Source organism: Bufo bufo, chromosome 4 (assembly GCF_905171765.1).
Source record: "Bufo bufo chromosome 4, aBufBuf1.1, whole genome shotgun sequence".
Lineage (NCBI taxonomy): Eukaryota > Metazoa > Chordata > Amphibia > Anura > Bufonidae > Bufo > Bufo bufo.
In genome coordinates, this window is record NC_053392.1 from 47,894,185 (window position 1) to 47,916,238 (window position 22,054).

General features: G+C 42.0%; 4 protein-coding genes across 4 annotated transcripts; 2 read left to right on the plus strand and 2 right to left on the minus strand.

The window, feature by feature from the left end:
• Positions 1 to 1,990: 1,990 nt before the first annotated feature.
• On the minus strand, positions 1,991 to 3,283 carry LOC120998962 (interleukin-17F-like). The gene is made up of 2 exons (XM_040429837.1): positions 3,186 to 3,283; positions 1,991 to 2,225 (listed from the first exon to the last, which is right to left on the minus strand). Exons 1-2 carry the CDS (start codon positions 3,281 to 3,283, stop codon positions 1,991 to 1,993), a joined length of 333 nt encoding a protein of 110 aa, XP_040285771.1.
• Positions 3,284 to 8,707: 5,424 nt separating this feature from the next.
• On the plus strand, positions 8,708 to 10,594 carry LOC120998963 (interleukin-17A-like). The gene is made up of 3 exons (XM_040429838.1): positions 8,708 to 8,734; positions 9,650 to 9,885; positions 10,357 to 10,594. Exons 1-3 carry the CDS (start codon positions 8,708 to 8,710, stop codon positions 10,592 to 10,594), a joined length of 501 nt encoding a protein of 166 aa, XP_040285772.1.
• Positions 10,595 to 13,946: 3,352 nt separating this feature from the next.
• LOC120998964 (interleukin-17F-like) lies at positions 13,947 to 15,421 on the minus strand. The gene is made up of 2 exons (XM_040429839.1): positions 15,171 to 15,421; positions 13,947 to 14,181 (listed from the first exon to the last, which is right to left on the minus strand). The coding sequence occupies exons 1-2, from the start codon at positions 15,419 to 15,421 to the stop codon at positions 13,947 to 13,949; spliced, it is 486 nt and encodes a 161-aa protein (XP_040285773.1).
• A 4,820-nt stretch (positions 15,422 to 20,241) lies between these two features.
• LOC120998965 (interleukin-17A-like) lies at positions 20,242 to 21,182 on the plus strand. Its single transcript, XM_040429842.1, has 2 exons — positions 20,242 to 20,501; positions 20,945 to 21,182. The coding sequence occupies exons 1-2, from the start codon at positions 20,242 to 20,244 to the stop codon at positions 21,180 to 21,182; spliced, it is 498 nt and encodes a 165-aa protein (XP_040285776.1).
• The last annotated feature ends 872 nt before the right edge of the window (positions 21,183 to 22,054 follow it).

The following is a 22,054-nucleotide window of genomic DNA, read 5'->3' on the forward strand; positions in this document are numbered from 1 at the left end:
GAGTGACTCATTAAGGTCTTGGTAGGTTGTCACCAGGGGTGTACATAGAAATCATTGGGCCTCATAGCAAGAATCTGAATTGGGCCCCACTAACTCCTCCCACTACCCACCCCTGGCACATCCCACCACCTGCCCTGGCCCCTCCCCATGTATAAATGACCTATTGAAACCATAGCCTGCGACTCACACACTAGCCAATCAGCAGCAGGAGCTTTACACTGCTAAATGCTGATTGGCTGGTGCAGTGCGAGTGCCCAGCAGAAAGAGGAAGGATAATGAGCAGCGCTGCAGGATGTCAAGAGACAGGTGGGGCATTGCCTATCACCCATAGCAGCTGCGTGGTCTGCCTATATTGGTGGTACGCCACTGGTTGTCACCTGTATCTGGAGCCATGCTGACTGCAGTGCGTCGCACAGCTGCTGGAGGTTGTGTGGGGGAGGATCCTTAGAGCGAACACAATGATGGAGGTCGTCCCACAGATGCTCAATTGGATTCAAGTCTGGGGAACTGTTTCTCTCCTGAGTCTGTTTCTTGCCTGAGTCGCCAACGTCCATCCATTCGATGAAACAGAAAAAGTGTCTCGTCGGAGGAGGCAATTCAAGGACCAATTCCGATACTGCCGCAAAAACTGAAGCCTTTTCTGCCAGTGCAACTTCATTATCAGAGGTGCAGTGACCGTCCGTCTGCCTCGGAGCCACATACACAGTAGGGTTCGCTAAACTGTTGCACCTTCGTAGTGGACATTCACCTCTTACATAAATGGCACGTGGTGCTCTGTGGTTTCCACGTCGCTTATTCACAATGCTGCCATTTGTCCACTCACGAAACACTTTCACCACAGCAGCAGAGAACAGTTCACACTGCGCAGTGTCAGAAAAAACGCCACCCGGGGCCTGAAAGCCAATAATTATCCCTTTTTATAATTTGCCCATGACAGCAATGAGGGATGGGTGTGCAGATGCAATTGTGACAAAACTGGATCTGGGAAGTATAAGACTGGCTTCTGACACAGCGGGCACCACCACAGTAAGGAACAGTATTCAATTTTTGTAGTGCTGCTACATTTTTTCATTTTTCTATTGCCAGGATGTGTGTGCAGACCGCCTATCACACCTTATATACCCACCGAGCTATGTGATGTTTTCATATATGCAAATGAGCCTCTAGGAGCAATGGGGGCGTTACGGTTACACCTAGAGGCTCGGCTCTCACTGCCGCGCGCTCTGCACTTTAAGAGAAATCAGGACCAGGCCTGATCACGTTTACATTGCCGGTACCTGTCAATTAAAGTGTAGGAGGCGCTGCAGTTGCAGAGAGAGCAGAGCCTCTAGGTGTAACGGTAACTTCCCCATTGCTCCTAGAGGCTCATTTGCATATATTAAAACATTCTTTTTCTCAGCAGTGCGGGCACATGGGACCAACACAGATGCCTTCAGCTGCCAAGCGCACATGTAACAGGTCAGCCAGTGTTATAGGTACAAATCTGCTGACAGATGTCCTTTAATAAAGTCTTTATTATCATATATTGTGCTTATGTGTGAATAAAGCAGTAATATGTATATTAGCTGTGTGGTGAAGCTATAGTACATAATGTATATGACATGTAGATACTAGGACACATCTCTGCCCTCAGCATGCTGAAGTCTAGTCCTGTCAATCAAGGGGAGGGGGGACTGTACAGAGCACAGGGGTTGTTACAAAGCAGTGCTCCAAGGGTTCAGACCCACCCCCTGGTGCTCCAATTTGCTCATTTACTAATGAAATAAAATGCAGATATCTCTGCAGCTGTTTAGCATACAGACAAAAGAAAGGTAGGCCTGGTTTAATAGGGTTGATCATGCTGATAGATCCACTTTAATATTACTAGAGACAATGCTACAGACAAGAATTTAGGGTAAGTCTATTTTATTTATTGCTTAAATATAAAGAAAATATCCAAAATAGTCCAGTTCATATTCATTGGCGTCCGTCCATCCATGTTTCCACATAATCAGTAATAGCTGACGACAGGCTTGACGCACGTGCAGCCCAGTGTGACCACCTCGGTCTCCAGTCTATAGGAGAAGCTGCAGCCTTTCTGCTCCCGACGTAGGACCATCACCTCCTGCTGAATGGGGTAGGAGATCAGGGCTGGATTCTCATTGCCATTGGCATCTGCGCAAGCGAAAGTGAGACAATTGGCCTCCGCGATGACGAAGGGGAATCTGTTGGGGTCTGAGTTGAGACTGAAAAAGGAAATTTAATAAGAATGAATAAAATATTACAATTCCACAATGTATATATTTACATATTGTTCTTTTGGCAGCTGAAGATCTATGTACCCTGCAGATTTTGGATATTTTCCCACCCGCTCGTCTCTGTAAATTTCTCCGTCCACGCTCACTAAAGGTTCTTCTTGCTGATGTCAGAACTGTGCTTTCTGCTCTGAGGCTTCTGCGATTCCTCTTTACCTCTTTCCTCTGTGTTACACTAGAAGGATTTTTTTGGGGACTGAAGACTTTTTGAAGATTTACTGGGAGTGCGATAGGGGAACCACAGTCTGCTAGAAGACACTATCTAATACCTTCTCATGTGTGGTACTGAGGAAGGGAAGAGGAAAGGAAGGATTGGTTGACTGTCGGTTTCACATGTATTATCTATGGCTGCTATGATTATATATGTACAGTCTATAGTTTCCAGCCAAAACATTAAAGTGTTTGTGCACTTTTCTCATAAATGTATTTTTAGATATGATGAGGTTTTGGTGGCATTGATTTGATTTGAATGTATCCTGGGGATCTAGAGCCACTTAGTGTGAATAGCTCTAATCTGCTCTGACCACAGGTTCTTCTTCTGTGATCAGGAGTAGATTAGCAAGAAGGTGATGGTTGCAGAATCTGACTGCATACAGGCTTTGTTTGTAGTCTGTTACCATGGAGACACATAGCACTGCACAGGAACTGTATACATTGCATTATGTACTGTATTAATGCAGATGGTGATTTGGATCTTAAGAATGCCCCAATGTCAAGGATGAAATTCTGGGGCTTACAGAAAGTAGTCTTGTCCTGAGTACAGAAGTCTAGATGAACCTGCAAATCCAAGCCCTAATAATGCAGGAAATTAGTGCTCCATTCCATAGAAGGTAAACAGGACTATAGCCCTATTTCCGAAATGTTTGAAATGGAGTACGTTGTGATATTTACCTGTATTCCCAGGGTGACAAAGAGTGAGTGTGAATGTCCTCCATCTGTACCAAACTGTCCAGGTAGCTGGTGTCAATGAGACCGATGTCCACTATCATAGCGCTTGGCGGATGGCGGTTCCTTCTTCCAGGACATCTCTGTTTGCTCTCTAGGGGGAGCTCTTCATCCTTAGACCCTTCCTGAGTATTAGTGAGGGACAAATACTCTTCTGGGAGAAAGGCCGATGAGCAGAGGGACACCAGGGCGGCCATCTTATTAGAATGAGAATAACTTTGATCATTCCAAACAGGCAAAGAGGAGAAAATTGTTTATTGTGCACAATTTTGTCTTATAGGGGTTGTCCTATTACACTTTTAAAACCAGCACCTGGACCTGAATACTTTTGTAATCTCATGTGATTAAAAACTTAGTATAGCCACTGAGTTATTCAATAAAATGTTTCTGTATAGCGCCAGCTGCTGTTTTTTTTTCTCCATATTTCTCCATCCACCTTAGTAACATTGCTGAGGTGGTCGCACATGCTCAGTTCCATCCTTCAACTGCTACTATCTGTATCTTCTGTCAGAAGCTGTGACAGTTACAGGGAGAGAGCTGAAGCAGAAAGGAAAGACCCCTGAGCTGTTATATGGAGAGAGTTGCAACAGAAAAGACAGACCCCTGAGCTCTCATAGGAAGAGAGTGTAGTGTCCCACTAGGTAAATGTGGGCACTACACAAGCGTCAATTGGGCCACGTGGTACTCCTACTCCTGAGGGACAGTGGCAGTGTATTTCACAGTACATTTTAATGCATTTTTAATGTGTATTTAATGTGTATTTTTCCTGTGATATGTGCAGCAGGCCTATCATGGTGTAATTTAACATCCTAGACACTAGAGGGAGCTAGAGAACACTTAGTATATATATTTAGAGTCCAGAGTTGTGAGTCCAGAGAGTGTGGAGTCAGAGGCCAGAAGACACTTTAGCCAGAAGTGGGGCTGAGGTGCAGGCTCTGACATGCAACTAGACAGCCCAGGTTTCTAGTTGATACCAGGAGGCTAGTGAGTGTGGATCAGCCTGCCTGAGGACATTGAGCCCGAGTTAGCTCAGAAGATTTGACACCAGGGGAAGAGTTGCCTCCTGAAAAGCTAAGTTACCATAAGCAAAGCAGAGCCAGAATACCAGCTAGACAAGTAAGCTGAAGGGCAGAAGGATTTTATACTTTAAAAAAGGATATATACGGGAGGAAGATTTCTACCAAGGATAAAAGCCAGCATTAGGGCATCCGGGCCTTGGGATAAAGACAGCCAGGAGTTCTGAGGAACAGTGTACAGTATTTCTGAGGAGAAGGTACAGCCTGATCTGTGATTGTGTTTAACCCTCTGAGTATCTTGCAAAGAACATTGTTGTCTGCCATTTATGTGAAAGCCTGCTTGTGATGTGATCCTACTATATGGAACTGAACTTACAAAAGTCTGTACAAAGTTAACTGTTTCAAGTAAAGAAAAGTTTGGTTCACCTCCACACTGTGTTCCTCACTTATTACATCTATAAATCGGTGTGCCACCGTTATAGGCACTGGCGTCACGAACCTTAAAGGGACCTTGCCCTAGGCACATTAAACATCTGCAACATCCAGGGCACCTCATCCACCATCAGGCCTGGTCCCTATATACAGAGAGTGCCCCAGAGGACTTCTGTGCAAGCCTCTCCATCACTGCTGTACGTTGCCCAGGGTCATCCTACAAACTGTGAGTAACCCATAGCATCCCTCGTTTGTCTAAGTAACCGTGACCTCACATCGCTATACCCTGCAGGTCTGCATACTGCAAGAGCTGAAGCAGAAAGGATCCTCCCCTAAGCCATTATAAGAAGATAATTGCAGCAGAAAGGACACACCCTGAGCTACCAGCCTGAAATAAATCTATTAGAGCAAATGGAGCAATGAACGGGGAGATCTCTGGATCCATGTGGGGTTTAGGGCTGGTTCTAGCTTTGTTAGAAAGAGACTGTCATGCACTTTATGTTTTTCAATTTTTACATTAATCATGGGATAAACTCTTTAATGGTTTTCACCAAAACATTCAATACATCCTATGCAGATATTACAGTAAACTACCATTAATCCAGCATCAATGAAATCTCTAATCAGCTCCCTTATCAAAATTTTACACTTTCCGCCCTATTGGAATAGTCTTATTGTTGTATTCTGGATGATATAAATTCTACTGTCATCGTCCTTAATATAATATTATACAATGGACACTTTTATACTCACAAGTATCAGTGAGGTTCTTGTATGGACCATTGTTCTCCTCCGGCTGGGTTCTCCGTATAGTTCTTGGATCTGCTGCTCTAATTCTTGGATCCCAGTCCCTCTCTCTATTTATACCAGTTGTGGCTCCCGGTGGAGTCTCCATCTCAGGAATCATAGTTTTCCAAAAAGTTTCTGTAAGTTCCAGTCGTGTCTATGACCATTGAGGAATGTGGACTGTCCAGCTCTACCCTGTTATGTCAGATTATAAGAGAGAGAAACTGGCATAAGATCTCCGGCACTTCCCTAATCGGGGGCCATAATTTATCTGAACTCTCGCCGCTTATCTTGGACCATAAAGATAGCAGCACATGGTCATTATTGTCTTCACTGGCCTGGACGAAAATGATGGTTCCTTTAACTTAATATTTTGTTGCCAACCTTTTGAGGCAATCGCTGCAATCATGCGATTTCTGTAACCCTCAATGAGACTGCACCTGTCCACAGGTATTTTGGCAAACTCCTCATAAACAAACTGCTCCAGCTATCTCGGGTTTGAAGGGTGACTTCTCCAGGGATTATACAGTGTTGCCCATAATTATTCATACTTTTATTCAACCAGCAAGTAATTTTTTGACGGGAAATGACATAGGTGTCTCCCAAAAGATAATAAGATGATGTACAAGAGGCATTATTGTGGGGAAAAAAACAATTTCTCAGCTTTTATTTACATTTGAGCAAAAAATACAAGATGTTCCGCACTGTGGAAGATCTCTGAGGACGTGGTTGAAAGCCAAAAGTGACACCTGTGCTGGACAGGAGGATAGTTAGAGAGGTGAAAAGGAATCCAAGGATCACCACCAAGGCCATCCTGGTGAATCTGGGCTCTGTTGGTGGCAATGTCTCAAGGCAGACAATCCAACGGAAACTGCACACTGCTGGGTTCCACTTCTCCAGATAAGGCACACAAAAGCTCGCTTGGCCTTTGCAAAAGCTCATCTGGACAAAGAAGAAGACTTCTGGTCTTCTGTGTTATGGTCAGATGAAACAAAAATTGAATTGTTTGGTCACAATGATGTTTCCTTCAAAAAGGAGAAGCCTTCAACCCAAAGAACACCATCCCCACTGTCAAACATGGTGGTGGGAACCTAATGCTTTGGGGGTGTTTTTCAGCCAATGGACCAGGGAACCTAATCAAAGTAAACGACACCATGAAAAAAGAGCAATACATGAGGATTCTCAACGACAACATCAGGCAGTCTGCAGAGAAACTTGGCCTTGGGCACCAGTGGACATTTCAGCATGACAATGACCCAAAACACACAGCAAAAGTGGTGAAGAAATGGTTAGCAGACAACAACATTAACGTTTTGGAGTGGCCCAGCCAGAGTCCACCAGACTTGAATCCAATTGAGAATCTGTGGAAGGAGCTAAAGATCAGGGTGATGGCAAGAAGACCCTCCAACCTGAAAGATTTGGAGCTCATTGCTAAAGATGAATGGGCAAAAATACCTGTGGAGACATGCAAAAAGCTGGTCTGCAATTATAGGAAGCATTTGATTGCTGTAATAGCCAATAAAGGCTTTTCTTTTGATTATTGAGAAGGGTATGAATAATTTTGGACCGGACACTTTTCGCTCAAATGTAAATAAAAGCTGAGAAATGTTTTTTTTTCCACAATAATGCCTCTTGTACATCATCTTTTTATCTTTTGGGAGACACTTATGTCATTTCCCGGCAAAAAAATTACCTGCTGGTTAAATAAAAGTAACTTTAATAAAAAATTTGCCAGGGGTATGAATAATTATGGACAGAACTGTAGAAGGCCACTTCAGAATAGTCCAATGCTTTGCTATTCTTGGATGTTTTTAGCTGTGTGTTTTGGGTAATTATCCTGTTGAAAGACCTATGACCTGTGACTGAGACAGGACATTTTGCTCCAGAATGCCTTGATAGTCTTGAGATTTCATTGTACCCTGCACAGATTCAAGACACCCTATGCCAGATGCAGCAAAAGCAGCCATAAAAACATAACCAAGCTTCCTCCATGTTTCCCAGTAGCTTCATTTTTTTATCTCTGAACATAGAGCTGATGTGACTTGCCAAAAAGCTCCAGTTTTGTCTCATCTGTCCAAAGGACATTCTCCCAGAAGCTTTATTGCTTGACAATATGTATTTTGGCAAATTCTAATCTTGCATTTTTATCACTTGCTTTCAACAGTGTTGTTCTCCTCGGTCATTTTTCACCAAGTCCACTTTGGGTAAGGCAGCGATGGATGGTGCAATCTGACATTGATGTACCTTGAGCTTGGAATTCACAGCTAATCTCTTTGGAAGTTGTTCTCGGCTCCTTTGTTACCATTTGTATTATCCATCTCTTCAGTTTGTCATCAGTTTTCCTCTTGCGGCCACATCCAGGGAGGTTGGCTACAGTCCCATAGACCTTAAACTTCTGAATAGTATGTGCAACTGTAGTTACAGGAACATCAAGCTGTTTGGAGATGGTCTCATAGCCTTTACCGTTAACATTTTTGTCTATAATTTTCTTTCTAATCTCCGAGACACCTCTTTCCTTAGCTTTCCATGATACCAAACAGCACAGTGACTACTTTTTACCCGTTAAATAGGCAGACTGACTAAGATTGAAGACACCTGTGATGCTAATTACAGGACACACCTTATTTTAACATGTCCCTATGTCTCATATTATTTTCAATCTTTTCTAGGGGTACTATCATTTTTGTCCAGACTTGTTTCATTCGGTTTTTTTTTAATTATTCTGTTGAAACACAATTCAAAAGCAATGTCTGATTTTCATTAGCTGAATTTTTATTTATTATTACTTTTGTCAGTTTCAAGTTATTTCAGTGACCATTGTGGGTTTTTCTTTCTTTAACAGAAGGGTACCAAAAATTTTGTGGACGTGTGTAGATACTTCTCATACAATCCTGTTTGTTACTATGAGCTCTCGCTTCAGTTTATGACTCTTTTATCTCTATCCGGTGCGGGAGAGGATTATTACTGTGTCAGCTTTTCTGGTTAATTAGTAATTGAGGGATTCCATAGCGGGAGATGTTCCCGTCCTTTAAATTCTCCCAATGTTTCATATTCATTTCTGAAAGATTAAAATATATTGATATAAAATCCCGAGAATCATTGAAACCTGATTTAAAGTAATGAGTATTTCAGGAAAGCCCAGAAACAACCGTGTCCCTTATATAATGGGGCCCGGAGTCAGAGTCCCAGCACAGTCCACCAGCAGAACCTCACCAGAGCTCGTCTATGAGAACAATGGCCGCCCACCGGGGAACATTAATGGTAGGAGCACTGATTCCTATTCAGTTTTATTAACCAGGTCCATTATAGGGGTATGAGGTGTGGGGGTTCATTACTTGTTATTATGTTCTCCGAAAGTAAAATTATCTTCCTTGGTTTATCTGAAGAATTGTCTTGAAGGGTTTGTTCACTTCTGAGCAACATTTGACAGTTTAAAAGCTGAACAACATTGTACGTACTTTGTATTACTTATGGATACAACCTGTGTTATGCTCCAGAGCTGTATTTACAATTCTGTTGGTTGTTAGTGGAAGCAAAAAGCATTAAAATAGACACATTATAACAGCTAACCTATATTCTATAATGCGAGGGATGGTTAGTTTTACCTATATCATATCAGTGCACCGAGTCTCGACTAAAGGCTGCTTTATCCAGAAGGCAAATTACCAGAACAAGCTCTGAAGCCAGCAGAATTGTAAATGCAGCTCCAGAGTAAAGGTCATGCCTGTACGTAGTGATTTGACCAGCAGAATAGTGAGTGCAGCTCTGGAGTATGATACAGGATATAACTCAGGATCAGTACAGGATAAGTAATGTAATGTATGTACACAGTGACTCCACCAGCAGAATAGTGAGTGAAGCTCTGGAGTATAATACAGGATGTAACTCAGGATTAGTACAAATAAGTCATGTATGTACACAGTGACTGCACCAGCAGAATAGTGAGTACAGCTCTGGAGTATAATACAGGATGTAACTCAGGATCAGTACAGGATAAGTAATGTAATGTATGTACACAGTGACTGCACCAGCAGAATAGTGAGTATTATATATACTGTAGGATACATCTGCTGCATCTTATTGCTCCATTTCTAACCCTTCCTCGTACTATTATCCCGTATAACACTGACACCTCCATAATGCCCCTATAATACATATCCTATGATCTGTTCTCAGGGTCTCTCCACATGGCTTCTCCTTATCTTCCATTCTTCTGCCCATGGAAGAGAGCTGCAGGTACCTGGTACAGAGGAGTGGGATGTCCGCCCAGTGTCCGGAGGTGATTGTCCATTCCAAGTGGACGCCACATTTCCACCACGTGTGAAGGTTCATATGAAGATCAACGATGAGAGCTCTGCACAACTAATGACGTACAGCATCAAGAGCCGCTCAATGTCTCCATGGGAATACAGGTAAATAGACAGGTGATCTATCTATCTATCTATCTATCTATCTATCTATCTATCTATCTATCTATCTATCTATCTCATTCTGCCTATAGATAATTTCTGTAGGTAAATCTCTCCACGTCCAAGGCTGTATGGTCAGTCCTATACATTGCGTGTACCTTGTGATGTCATCTCACAATTTCTTTAGTTTCTCTATCTGCACTCTTATTTTTCCTTCATGCTACTAACCATACATGGAAAATATACCATGAGCTTAGACCGAAGATTTTTGAAAAGCTTTAAAATAAAAATCACAATCGCTGTACACTACAAAGGGAATTTCCATGTGTGAGCTTCATGTACCATAGACGCCTCCACTGAGGTCAGCTGACGACCACAATGGCTGCCCCCTGCAAAGAGTATCAGCTGCATTTAGTATTGTTAAAGCTATTTTGCTCATTTTGGCCTCTGATTTCTATCATCTTCTTCCTCCAGCTCCAACGTGGACAACCACAGAGTCCCGGTGGTCATCAATGAGGCCAGATGCCTCCACCGCGGCTGTTTGGACTCTCAGGGTCATGTGGACCTCAACATGAACTCAGTCCCCATCAGACAGGAGATCCTGGTCCTGCGCCGTGAGATGAGAGGATGCGTCCCCGTCTATAAGCTGGAAAAGCAGCTCGTCACCGTGGGCTGCACCTGTGTCCGGCCCATCACCCAGTACCTCAGATAAGAGCCTCATGGGTCACCACTGTCTCAGTGGAAGCGTTACCCATCGACCAATCAGGGGACTCTATAATGTGATTTTAGGAGTTAAAGCTGAATTCTGATTGGTTGCTGTTAAGGACTACTTATAAAAACCAGAGTAAGGAAAATAACTGTGGCCGACAGGAACCAATCAGATTTTATCTACTTACTTCTCTCCTGCTGACTGCAAAACATGAGCAATTTCCATAGGCTGCCATGGGCGACACTTCTAAAAAAAATATGTGCAGAACCGCGTTTTCTCAGTTTTATTATTTAAAATGTATTTATTGTTTTTATGGAAATATTCTTTATATTTATTTGACAATATTTATATTATTACATAAAATTATTGAAACTATTTAAGCAGTCTATTGTTTTAATTAGCTGGAAAAGTGTACAGAAACTTGATGTTTTTTTATGGCTGTTAGAGGGTGTGAATACTTTTGTAATCACCTTATTTATTACTCTAATAAATGTAAAATGATAAAAAAAAAGCAACCTTGTAGATCGGAATCCTACCATTGTGTGTATACAGCTCCCATGCAGACCTATGTGTCTCCAGCCTCCCGATCCTGTGTGCACCCATAGGAAAAAGTAACTGCCCCACTCAATACTTCTGACCTCCGTAACTTTTTTATATTTCTGTTTATGGGGCTGTGTGACGGCTTATTTTTTTCTTAATGCCATTTTGGATTTATGAATTTTTTTTCACTTTTTATTCTGTTTCTTTTGGAAGCAAAGCGACAAAAATGTTTATTTGACGATTTAGATATTTTTTTCCAATACAATATTCACAGTGCGGGATAAATATTTTTATATTTTAATTGTGCAGAGATTTTCAAACCGGGTGATACTCTTTATTTTTTTTTATTGATTATTTATAAATCTAAAATAGGGAAAAGGGGTGATTTTAGAATACTTTTTTGATACATTTTTAATACTTTTTTTTTTTTACCTTTTTAAACTTATTTTTAGCCCCCCTTAGAGGAATTTAGCATGTTATCATCAGATCGTTTCTACCATAGACTGTAATGGTTTACCATTTCAGTCTATTGGAAAATTGCTGTGTTTCTATTGAGCCCTGACTGAGGCAGGGCTCAATAGGAGCTTAACTATGGTATACTTGGGAATCTTCACAAAGACCCTGCATACCATAACAACGATTGGCTCCCACAGTATCATCATTGGGGTTACTGGGAGCAGCCTGCTTCCTATAAATAACTATTCAAATACCATGGTCATATTTGACCACAACATCTGAGGGGTTAAATGCACCTGCCGGCTACGCCACTGCTCAGCTCCTGAGTGGGAACCATCTTTAAAGACCCAACTTCTGCCACACATGTATGATGAAAGGAGCCATTTGGATGTAAGTGATAAATTTGGTATGATTAGCGCAGGGCTTGAGTCACATTTTTATGACCACCAGCTAATATCTAGCCAGAATATCAAGCCAGACGGGTTGGGAGTGACTCATTAAGGTCTTGGTAGGTTGTCACCAGGGGTGTACATAGAAATCATTGGGCCTCATAGCAAGAATGTGAATTGGGCCCCACTAACTCCTCCCACTACCCACCCCTGGCACATCCCACCACCTGCCCTGGCCCCTCCCCTGCCACACCCCATGTATAAATGACCTAATAGAACCGTAACCTGCGACTCACTTACTAGCCAATCAGCTGCAAGAGCTTTGCACTGCTAAATGCTGATTGGCTGGTGCAGTGCGAGTGCCCAGCAGAAAGAGGAAGGAGAATGAGCGGCGCTGCAGGATGTCAAGAGACAGGTGGGGCATTGCCCATCACCCATAGCAGCTGCGTGGTCTGCCTATATTGGTGGTACGCCACTGGTTGTCACCTGTATCTGGAGCCATGCTGACTGCAGTGCATCCCACAGCTGCTGGAGGGTGTGTGGGGGAGGATCCATAGAGCGAACACAATGATGGAGGTCGTCCCACAGATGCTCAATTGGATTCAAGTCTGGGGAACTGTTTCTCTCCTGAGTCTGTTTCTTGCCTGAGTCGCCAACGTCCATCCATTCGATGAAACAGAAAAAGTGTCTCGTCGGAGGAGGCAATTCAAGGACAAATTCCGATACTGCCGCAAAAACTGAAGCCTTTTCTGCCAGTGCAACTTCATTATCAGAGGTGCAGTGACCGTCCGTCTGCCTCGGAGCCCCATACACAGTAGGGTTCGCTAAACTGTTGCTTTAGACATGTGTCTGTTCGCCTCCTGTAGTGCGTTGGTCCGGCCCTCGCGCACCTTCGTAGTGGACATTCACCTCTCACATCAATGGCACGTGGTGCTCTGCGGTTTCCACATCGCTTATTCACAATGCTGCCATTTGTCCACTCACGAAACACTTTCACCACAGCAGCAGAGAACAGTTCACACTGCGCAGTGTCAGAAAAACTGCCACCCGGGGCCTGAAAGCCAATAATTATCCCTTTTTATAATTTGCCCATGACAGCAATGAGGGATGTGTGTGCAGACCGCCTATCACACCTTATATACCCACCGAGCTATGTGATGTTTTAATATATGCAAATGAGCCTCTAGGAGCAATGGGGGCGTTACGGTTACACCTAGAGGCTCTGCTCTCTCTACAACTGCCACACTCTCTGCACTTTAAGAGAAATCAGGACCAGGTCTGAACACATTTTCACTGCCTGGCCCTGTCAATCAAAGTGTAGGAGGCGCTGCAGTTGCAGAGAGAGCAGAGCCTCTAGGTGTAACGGTAACTCCCCCATTGCTCCTAGAGGCTCATTTGCATATATTAAAACATTATTTTTCTCAGCAGTGCGGGCACATAAGAACATGAGACCAACACAGATGCCATTTAGCTGCCAAGCGCACATGGCAGTCTTTATTATCATATATTGTGCTTATATGTGAATAAAGCAGTAATATGTATATTAGCTGTGTGGTGAAGCTATAGTACATAGTGTATATGAAATGTAGATGCTAGGACACATCTCTGCCCTCAGCATGCTGAAGTCTAGTCCTGTCAATCAAGGGGAGGGGGGAGTGTTCAGAGCACAGGGGTTGTTACAAAGCAGTGCTCCAAGGGTTCAGCCCCGCCCCCTGGTGCTCCAATTTGCTCATTTGCAAATGAAATAAAATGCAGATATCTGCAGCTGTTTAGCATACAGACAAAAGAAAGGTATGCCTGGTTTAATAGGGTTGATCATGCTGATAGATCCACTTTAATATTTCTAGAGACAATGCTACAGACAAGAATTTAGGGTAAGTCTATTTTATTTATTGCTTAAATATAAAGAAAATATCCAAAATAATCCAGTTAATATTCATTGGCGTCAGTCCATCCTTATTTCCACATAATCAGTAATAGCTGACGACAGGATTGACGCACGTGCAGCCCAGTGTGACCACCTCGGTCTCCAGTCTATAGGAGAAGCTGCAGCCTTTCTGCTCCCGACGTAGGACCATCACCTCCTGCTGGATGGGGTAGGAGATCAGGGCTGGATTCTCATTGCCGTTGGCATCTGTGCAAGTGAAAGTGAGACAATTGGCCTCCGCGATGACGAAGGGGAATCTGTTGGGGTCTGAGTTGAGACTAAAAAAGGAAATTTAAAAGAATAAATAAAATGTTACAATTCCACAATGTATACATTTACATATTGTTCTTTTGGCAGCTGAAGATCTATGTACCCTGCAGATTTTGGATATTTTCCCACCCGCTCGTCTCTGTAAATTTCTCCATCCACGATCACTAAGGTTCTTCTTGCTGATGTCAGAACTGTGCTTTCTGCTCTGAGTCTTCTGCGATTCCTCTTCACCTCTTTCCCTGAGAAACTGCAGCTGCATCTCCCTCCTCCTCTGTATTACACTAGAAGGATTTTTTGGGGGACTGAAGACTTTTTTAAGATTTACTAGGAGTGGGATAGGGGAACCACAGTCTGCTAGAAGAAACTATCTAATACCTTCTCATGTGTGGTACTCAGGAAGGAAAGAGTAGAGGAAGGATTGGTTGACTGTCGGTTTCACATGTATTATCTATGTCTGCTATGATTATATATGTACAGTCTATAGTTTCCAGCCAAAACATTAAAGTGTTTGTGCACTTTTCTCATAAATTTATTTTTAGATATGATGAGGTTTTGGTGGCATTGATTTGATTTGAATGTATCCTGGGGATCTATAGCCACCGAGTGTGAATAGCTCTAATCTGCTCCGACCACAGGTTCTTCTTCTGTGATCAGGAGTAGATTAGCAAGAAGGTGATGGTTGCAAAATCTGACTGCATACAGGCTTTGTTTGTAGTCTGTTACCATGGAGACACATAACACTGCACAGGAACTGTATACACTGCATTATGTACTGTATTAATGCAGATGGTGATTTGGATCTTAAGAATGCCCCAATGTCAAGGATGAAATTCTGGGGCTTACAGAAAATAGTCTTGTCCTGAGGACAGAAGTCTAGATGAACCTGCAAATTTAAGCCCTAATAATGCAGGAAATTAGTGCTCCATTCCATAGAAGGTACACAGGACTATAGCCCTATTTCCGAAATGTTTGAAATGGGGTACGTTGTGGCATTTACCTGTATTCCCAGGGTGACAAAGAGTGAGTGTGAATGTCCTCCATCTGTACCAAACTGTCCAGGTAGCTGGTGTCAATGAGACCGATGTCCACTATCATAGCGCTTGGCGAGTGGCGGTTCCTTCTTCCAGGACATCTCTGTTTGGCCCCTAGGGGGAGCTCTTCATCCTTAGACCCTTCCTGAGTATTAGTGAGGGACAAATCCTCTTCTGGGAGAAAGGCCGATGAACAGAGGGACACCAGGGCGGCCATCTTATTAGAATGAGAATAACTTTGATCATTCCAAACAGGCAAAGAGGAGAAAATTGTTTATTGTGCACAATGTTTGTCTTATAGGGGTTGTCACATTACACTTTTAAAACCAGCATCTGGACCTGAATACTTTTGTAATCTCATGTGATTAAAAACTTAGTATAGTTATTCAATATAATGTTTCTGTATAGCGCCACCTGCTTTTTTTCCATATTTCTCCATCCACCTTAGTAACATTGCTGAGGTGGTCGCACATGCTCAGTTCCATCCTTCAACTGCTACTAGCTGTATCTACTGTCAGAAGCTGTGACAGTTACAGGGAGAGAGCTGAAGCAGAAAGGACAGACCCCTGAGCTTTTATAGGGAGAGAGTTGCAACAGAAAGGATCCTCCCCTAAGCCATTATAAGAAGATAATTGCAGCAGAAAGGACACATCCTGAGCTACCAGCCTGAAATAAATCTATTAGAGCAAATGGAGCAATGAACGGGGAGATCTCTGGATCCATGTGAGGTTCAGGACTGGTTCTAGCTTTGTTAGAAAGAGACTGTCATGTACTTCATGTTTTTCAATTTTTACATTAATCATGGGATAAACTCTTTAATGGTTTTCACCAAAGCATTCAATACATCCAATGCAAATATTACAGTAAACTACCATTAATCCAGCATCCATGGAAGCTCTAATCTGCTCCCTTATCAAAATTTTAATGTTCCTAGGGATGCACAATGGAAGTAAATCAGGGAACACTTTCCAGCCTATTGAAATGGACTGCTGTATTCTGGATGATATAAATTCTACTATCATCGTCCTTAATACAATATTATACAATGGACACATTTTTATACTCACAAGTATCAGTGAGCTTCTTGTATGGACCATTCTTCTCCTCCTGCTGGGTTCTCCGTATAGTTCTGGGATCTGCTGCTCTAATTTTTGGATCCCAGTCCCTCTCTCTATTTATACCAGTTGTGGCTCCCGGTGGAGTCTCCATCTCAGGAATCATAGTTTTCCAAAAAGTTTCTGTAAGTTCCAGTCGTGTCTATGACCATTGAAGAATGTGGACTGTCCAGCTCTACCCTGTTATGTCAGATAATAAGAGAGAGAAACCAGCATAAGATCTCCGGCACTTCCCTAATCAGAGGCCATAATTTATCTGAACTCTCGCTGCTTATCTTGGACCATAAAGATAGCAGCACATGGTAATTATTGTCTTCACTGGCCTGGACGAAAATGATGGTTCCTGTAACTTAATATTTTGTTGCACAACCTTTTGAGGCAATCGCTGCAATCATGCGATTTCTGTAACCCTCAATGAGACTTCTGCACCTGTAGATAGGTATTTTGGCAAACTCCTCATGAACAAACTGCTCCAGCTATCTCGGGTTTGAAGGGTGACTTCTCCAGATTGCATGTTTTCAGCTCCTTCCACAGATCCTCAATATGATTTAGATCAAGGATTATACAGTGCTGCCCATAATTATTCATACCCCTGTCAAATTTTGACTTAAAGTTACTTTTATTCAACCAGCAAGTAATTTTTTGACGGGAAATGACATAGGTGTCTCCCAAAAGATAATAAGACGATGTACAAGAGGCATCCTGGTGAATCTGGGCTCTGCTGGTGGCAATGTCTCAAGGCAGACAATCCAATGGAAACTGCACACTGCTGGGTTCCACTTCTCCAGATAAGGCACACAAAAGCTTGCTTGGCCTTTGCAAAAGCTCATCTGGACAAAGAAGAAGACTTCTGGTCTTCTGTGTTATGGTCAGATGAAACAAAAATTGAATTGTTTGGTCACAATGATGTTTCCTTCAAAAAGGAGAAGCCTTCAACCCAAAGAACACCATCCCCACTGTCAAACATGGTGGTGGGAACCTAATGCTTTGGGGGTGTTTTTCAGCCAATGGACCAGGGAACCTAATCACAGTAAATGACACCATGATAAGAGCAATACATGAGGATTCTCAACGACAACATCAGGCAGTCAGTAGAGAAACTTGGCCTTGGGCACCAGTGGACATTTCAGCATGACAATGACCCAAAACACACAGCAAAAGTGGTGAAGAAATAGTTAGCAGACAACAACATTAATGTTTTGGAGTGGCCCAGCCAGAGTCCAGACTTGAATCCAATTGAGAATCTGTGGAGGGAGCTAAAGATCAGGGTGATGTCAAGAAGACCCTCCGACCTGAAAAATTTGGAGCTCATTGCTAAAGATGAATGGGCAAAAATACCTGTGGAGACATGAAAAAAGCTGGACTGCAATTATAGGAAGTGTTTGATTGCTGTAATAGCCAATAAAGACTTTTCTATTGATTATTGAGAAGGGTATGAATAATTTTGGACTGGACACTTTTTGTACAAATGTAAATAAAAGCTGAGAAATGTTTTTTTTTCCACAATAATGCCTCTTGTACATCGTCTTATTATCTTTTGGGAGACACCTATGTCATTTCCCGTCAAAAATTTACCTGCTGGTTGAATAAAAGTAACTTTAAGTCAAAAATTGACAGGGGTATGAATAATTATGGGCAGAACTGTAGAAGGCCACTTCAGAATAGTCCAATGCTTTGCTATTCTTGGATGTTTTTAGCTGTGTGTTTTGGGTAATTATCCTTTTGAAAGACCTATGACCTGTGACTGAGACAGGACATTTAGCTCCAGAATGCCTTGATAGTCTTGAGATTTCATTGTACCCTGCACAGAATCAAGGCACCCTATGCCAGATGCAGCAAAAGCAGCCATAAAAACATAACCAAGCCTCCTCCATGTTTCCCAGTAGCTTCATTTTTTTTATCTGTGAACATAGAGCTAATGTGACTTGCCAAAAAGCTCCAGTTTTGTCTCATCTGTCCAAAGGACATTCTCCCAGAAGCTTTATTGCTTGACAATATGTATTTTGGCAAATTATAATATTGCATTTTTGTCACTTGCTTTCAAAAGTGCTGTTCTCCTCAGTCATCTTTCACCAAGTCCACTTTGGGCAAGGCAGTGATGGATGGTGCAATCTGACATTGATGTACCTTGAGCTTGGAATTCACGCCTAATCTCTTTGGAAGTTGTTCTCGGCTCCTTTGTTACCATTTGTATTATCCATCTCTTCAATTTGTCATCATTTTTCCTCTTGCGGCCACATCCAGGGAGGTTGGCTACAGTCCCATAGACCTTAAGCTTCTGAATAGTATGTGCAACTGTAGTTACAGTAACATCAAGCTGTTTGGAGATGGTCTTATAGCCTTTACCGTTAACATTTTTGACTATAATTTTCTTTCTAATCTCCGAGACACCTCTTTCCTTAGCTTTCCATGATACCAAACAGCACAGTGACTACTTTTTACCCGTTAAATAGGCAGACTGACTAAGATTGAAGACACCTGTGATGCTAATTACAGGACACACCTTATTTTAACATGTCCCTATGTCTCAAATTATTTTCAATCTTTTCTAGGGGTACTATCATTTTTGTCCAAACTTGTTTCATTAGTTTTTTTAATTATTCTGTTGAACCACAATTCAAAAGCAATGTCTGATTTTCATTAGCTGAATTTTTATTTATTATTATATTTCTCAGTTTCAAGTTATTTCAGTGACCATTGTGGGTTTTTCTTTCTTTAACGGAAGGGTACCCAAAATTTTGTGGACGTGTGTAGATACTTCTCATACAATCCTGTTTGTTACTATGAGCTCTCGCTTCAGTTTATGACTCTTTTATCTCTATCCGGTGCGGGAGAGGATTATTACTGTGTCAGCTTTTCTGGTTAATTAGTAATTGAGGGATTCCATAGCGGGAGATGTTCCCGTCCTTTAAATTCTCCCAATGTTTCATATTCATTTCTGAAAGATTAAAATATGTTGATATAAAATCCCGAGAATCATTGAAACTTGATTTAAAGTTATGAGTATTTCAGGAAATCCCAGAAACAACCGTGTCCCTTATATAATGGGGCCCGGAGTCAGAGTCCCAGCACAGTCCACCAGCAGAACCTCACCAGAGCTCGTCTATGAGAACAATGGCCGCCCACCGGGGAACATTAATGGTAGGAGCACCGATTCCTATTCAGTTTTATTAACCAGGTCCATTATAGGGGTATGAGGTGTGGGGGTTCATTACTTGTTATTATGTTCTCCGAAAGTAAAATTATTTTCCTTGATTTATCTGAAGAATTGTCTTGAAGGGTTTGTCCACTTCTGAGCAACATTTGACAGTTTAAAAGCTGAACAACATTGTACATACTTTGTATTACTTATGGTTACAACTTGTGTTATGCTCCAGAGCTGTATTTACAATTCTGTTGGTTGTTAGTGGAAGCAAAAAGCATTAAAATAGACACATTATAACAGCTAACCTATATTCTATAATGCGAGGGATGGTTAGTTTTACCTATATCATATCAGTGCACCGAGTCTAGACTAAAGGCTGCTTTATCCAGAAGGCAAATTACCAGAACAAGCTCTGAAGCCAGCAGAATTGTAAATGCAGCTCTAGAGTAAAGGTCATGCCTGTACGTAGTGATTTGACCAGCAGAATAGTGAGTGCAGCTCTGGAGTATGATACAGGATATAACTCAGGATCAGTACAGGATAAGTAATGTAATGTATGTACACAGTGACTGCACCAGCAGAATAGTGAGTTCAGCTCTGGAGTATAATACAGGATGTAACTCAGGATTAGTACAAATAAGTCATGTATGTACACAGTGACTGCACCAGCAGAATAGTGAGTATTATATATACTGTAGGATAAATCTGCTGCATCTTATTGCTCCATTTCTAACCCTTCCTTGTACCTTTATCCCGTATAACGCTGACACCTCCATAATGCCCCCTATAATCTGTTCTCAGGGTCTCTCCACATGGCTTCTCCTTATCTTCCATTCTTCTGCCCATGGAAGAGAGGTGCAGGTACCTGGTACAGAGGAGTGGGATGTCCCCCCAGTGTCCGGAGGTGATTGTCCATTCCAAGTGGACGCCACATTTCCACCACGTGTGAAGGTTCATATGAAGATCAACGGTGAGAGCTCTGCACAACTAATGACAGACAGCATCAAGAGCCGCTCAATGTCTCCATGGGAATACAGGTAAATATACAGGTGATCTATCTATCTATCTATCTATCTATCTATCTCATTCTGCCTATAGATAATTTCTGTAGGTAAATCTCTCCACGTCCAAGGCTGTATGGTCAGCCCTATACATTAAGTGTACTTAGTGACGTCATCTCACAATTATTTTAATTTCTCTATCTGCACGCTTATTTTTCCTTCATGCTACTAACCATACATGGAAAATATACTGTGAGCTTAGACCGAAGATATTTGAAAAGCTTTAAAATAAAAATCACAATCGCTGTACACTACAAAGGGAATTTCCAGGTGTGAGCTTCATGTACCATAGACGCCTCCACTGAGGTCAGCTGACAACCACAATGGCTGCCCCCTGCAAAGAGTATCATCTGCATTTAGTATTGTAAAAGCTATTTTGCTTATTTTGGCCTCTGATTTCTATCATTTTCTTCCTCCAGCTCCAACGTGGACAACCACAGAGTCCCGGTGGTCATCAACGAGGCCAGATGTCTTCACCGCGGCTGTTTGGACTCTCAGGGTCATGTGGACCTCAACATGAACTCAGTCCCCATCAGACAGGAGATCCTGGTCCTGCGCCGTGAGATGAGAGGATGCGTCCCCGTCTATAAGCTGGACAAGCAGCTCGTCACCGTGGGCTGCACCTGTGTCCGGCCCATCACCCAGTACCTCAGATAAGAGCCTCATGGGTCACCACTGTCTCAGTGGAAGCGTTACCCATCGACCAATCAGGGGACTCTATAATGTGATTTTAGGAGTTAAAGCTGAATTCTGATTGGTTGCTGTTAAGGACAACTTATAGAAACCAGTGTAAGGAAAATAACTGTGGCCGACAGGAATCAATCAGATTTTATCTACTTACTTCTCTCCTGCCGACTACAAAACATGACCAATTTCCATAGGCTGCCATGGGCGACACTTCTGAAAAAAATATGTGCAGAACCGCGTTTTCTCAGTTTTATTATTTAAAATGTATTTATTGTTTTTATGGAAATATTCTTTATATTTATTTGACAATATTTATATTATTACATAAAATTATTGAAACTATTTAATCAGTCTATTGTTTTAATTAGCTGGAAAAGTGTACAGAAACTTGATGTTTTTTTTATGGCTGTTAGAGAGTGTGAATACTTTTGTAATCACCTTATTTATTGCTCTAATAAATGTAAAATGATAAAAAAAAACAACCTTGTAGATCGGAATCCTACCATTGTGTGTATACAGCTCCCATGCAGACCTATGTGTCTCCAGCCTCCCGATCCTGTGTGCACCCATAGGAAAAAGTAACTGCCCCACTCAATACTTCTGACACCAGCAACTTTTTTATATTTCTGTTTATGGGGCTGTGTGACGGCTTATTTTTTTCTTGATGCCATTTTGGATGTATGACATTTTTTTCACTTTTTATTCTGTTTCTTTTGGAAGCAAAGTGACAAAAATGTTTATTTGACGATTTAGATATTTTTTTCCAATACAATATTCACAGTGCGGGATAAATATTTTTATATTTTAATTGTGCAGAGATTTTCAAACCAGGTGATACTCTT

Coding starts and splice junctions, on each gene's coding strand:
- LOC120998962 (XM_040429837.1), bottom strand. CDS start 3,283: ATGATAGTGGACATCGGTCTCATTGACACCAGCTACCTGGACAGTTTG. Junction 2,226..3,185: donor TTGTCACCCTGGGAATACAG/GTAAATATCACA, acceptor TTCCTTTTTCAG/TCTCAACTCAGACCCCAACA.
- LOC120998963 (XM_040429838.1), top strand. CDS start 8,708: ATGGCCGCCCACCGGGGAACATTAATG. Junction 8,735..9,649: donor CCCACCGGGGAACATTAATG/GTAGGAGCACTG, acceptor ATCTGTTCTCAG/GGTCTCTCCACATGGCTTCT. Junction 9,886..10,356: donor ATGTCTCCATGGGAATACAG/GTAAATAGACAG, acceptor TTCTTCCTCCAG/CTCCAACGTGGACAACCACA.
- LOC120998964 (XM_040429839.1), bottom strand. CDS start 15,421: ATGGCCGCCCTGGTGTCCCTCTGTTCATCGGCCTTTCTCCCAGAAGAG. Junction 14,182..15,170: donor TTGTCACCCTGGGAATACAG/GTAAATGCCACA, acceptor TTCCTTTTTTAG/TCTCAACTCAGACCCCAACA.
- LOC120998965 (XM_040429842.1), top strand. CDS start 20,242: ATGCCCCCTATAATCTGTTCTCAGGGTCTCTCCACATGGCTTCTCCTT. Junction 20,502..20,944: donor ATGTCTCCATGGGAATACAG/GTAAATATACAG, acceptor TTCTTCCTCCAG/CTCCAACGTGGACAACCACA.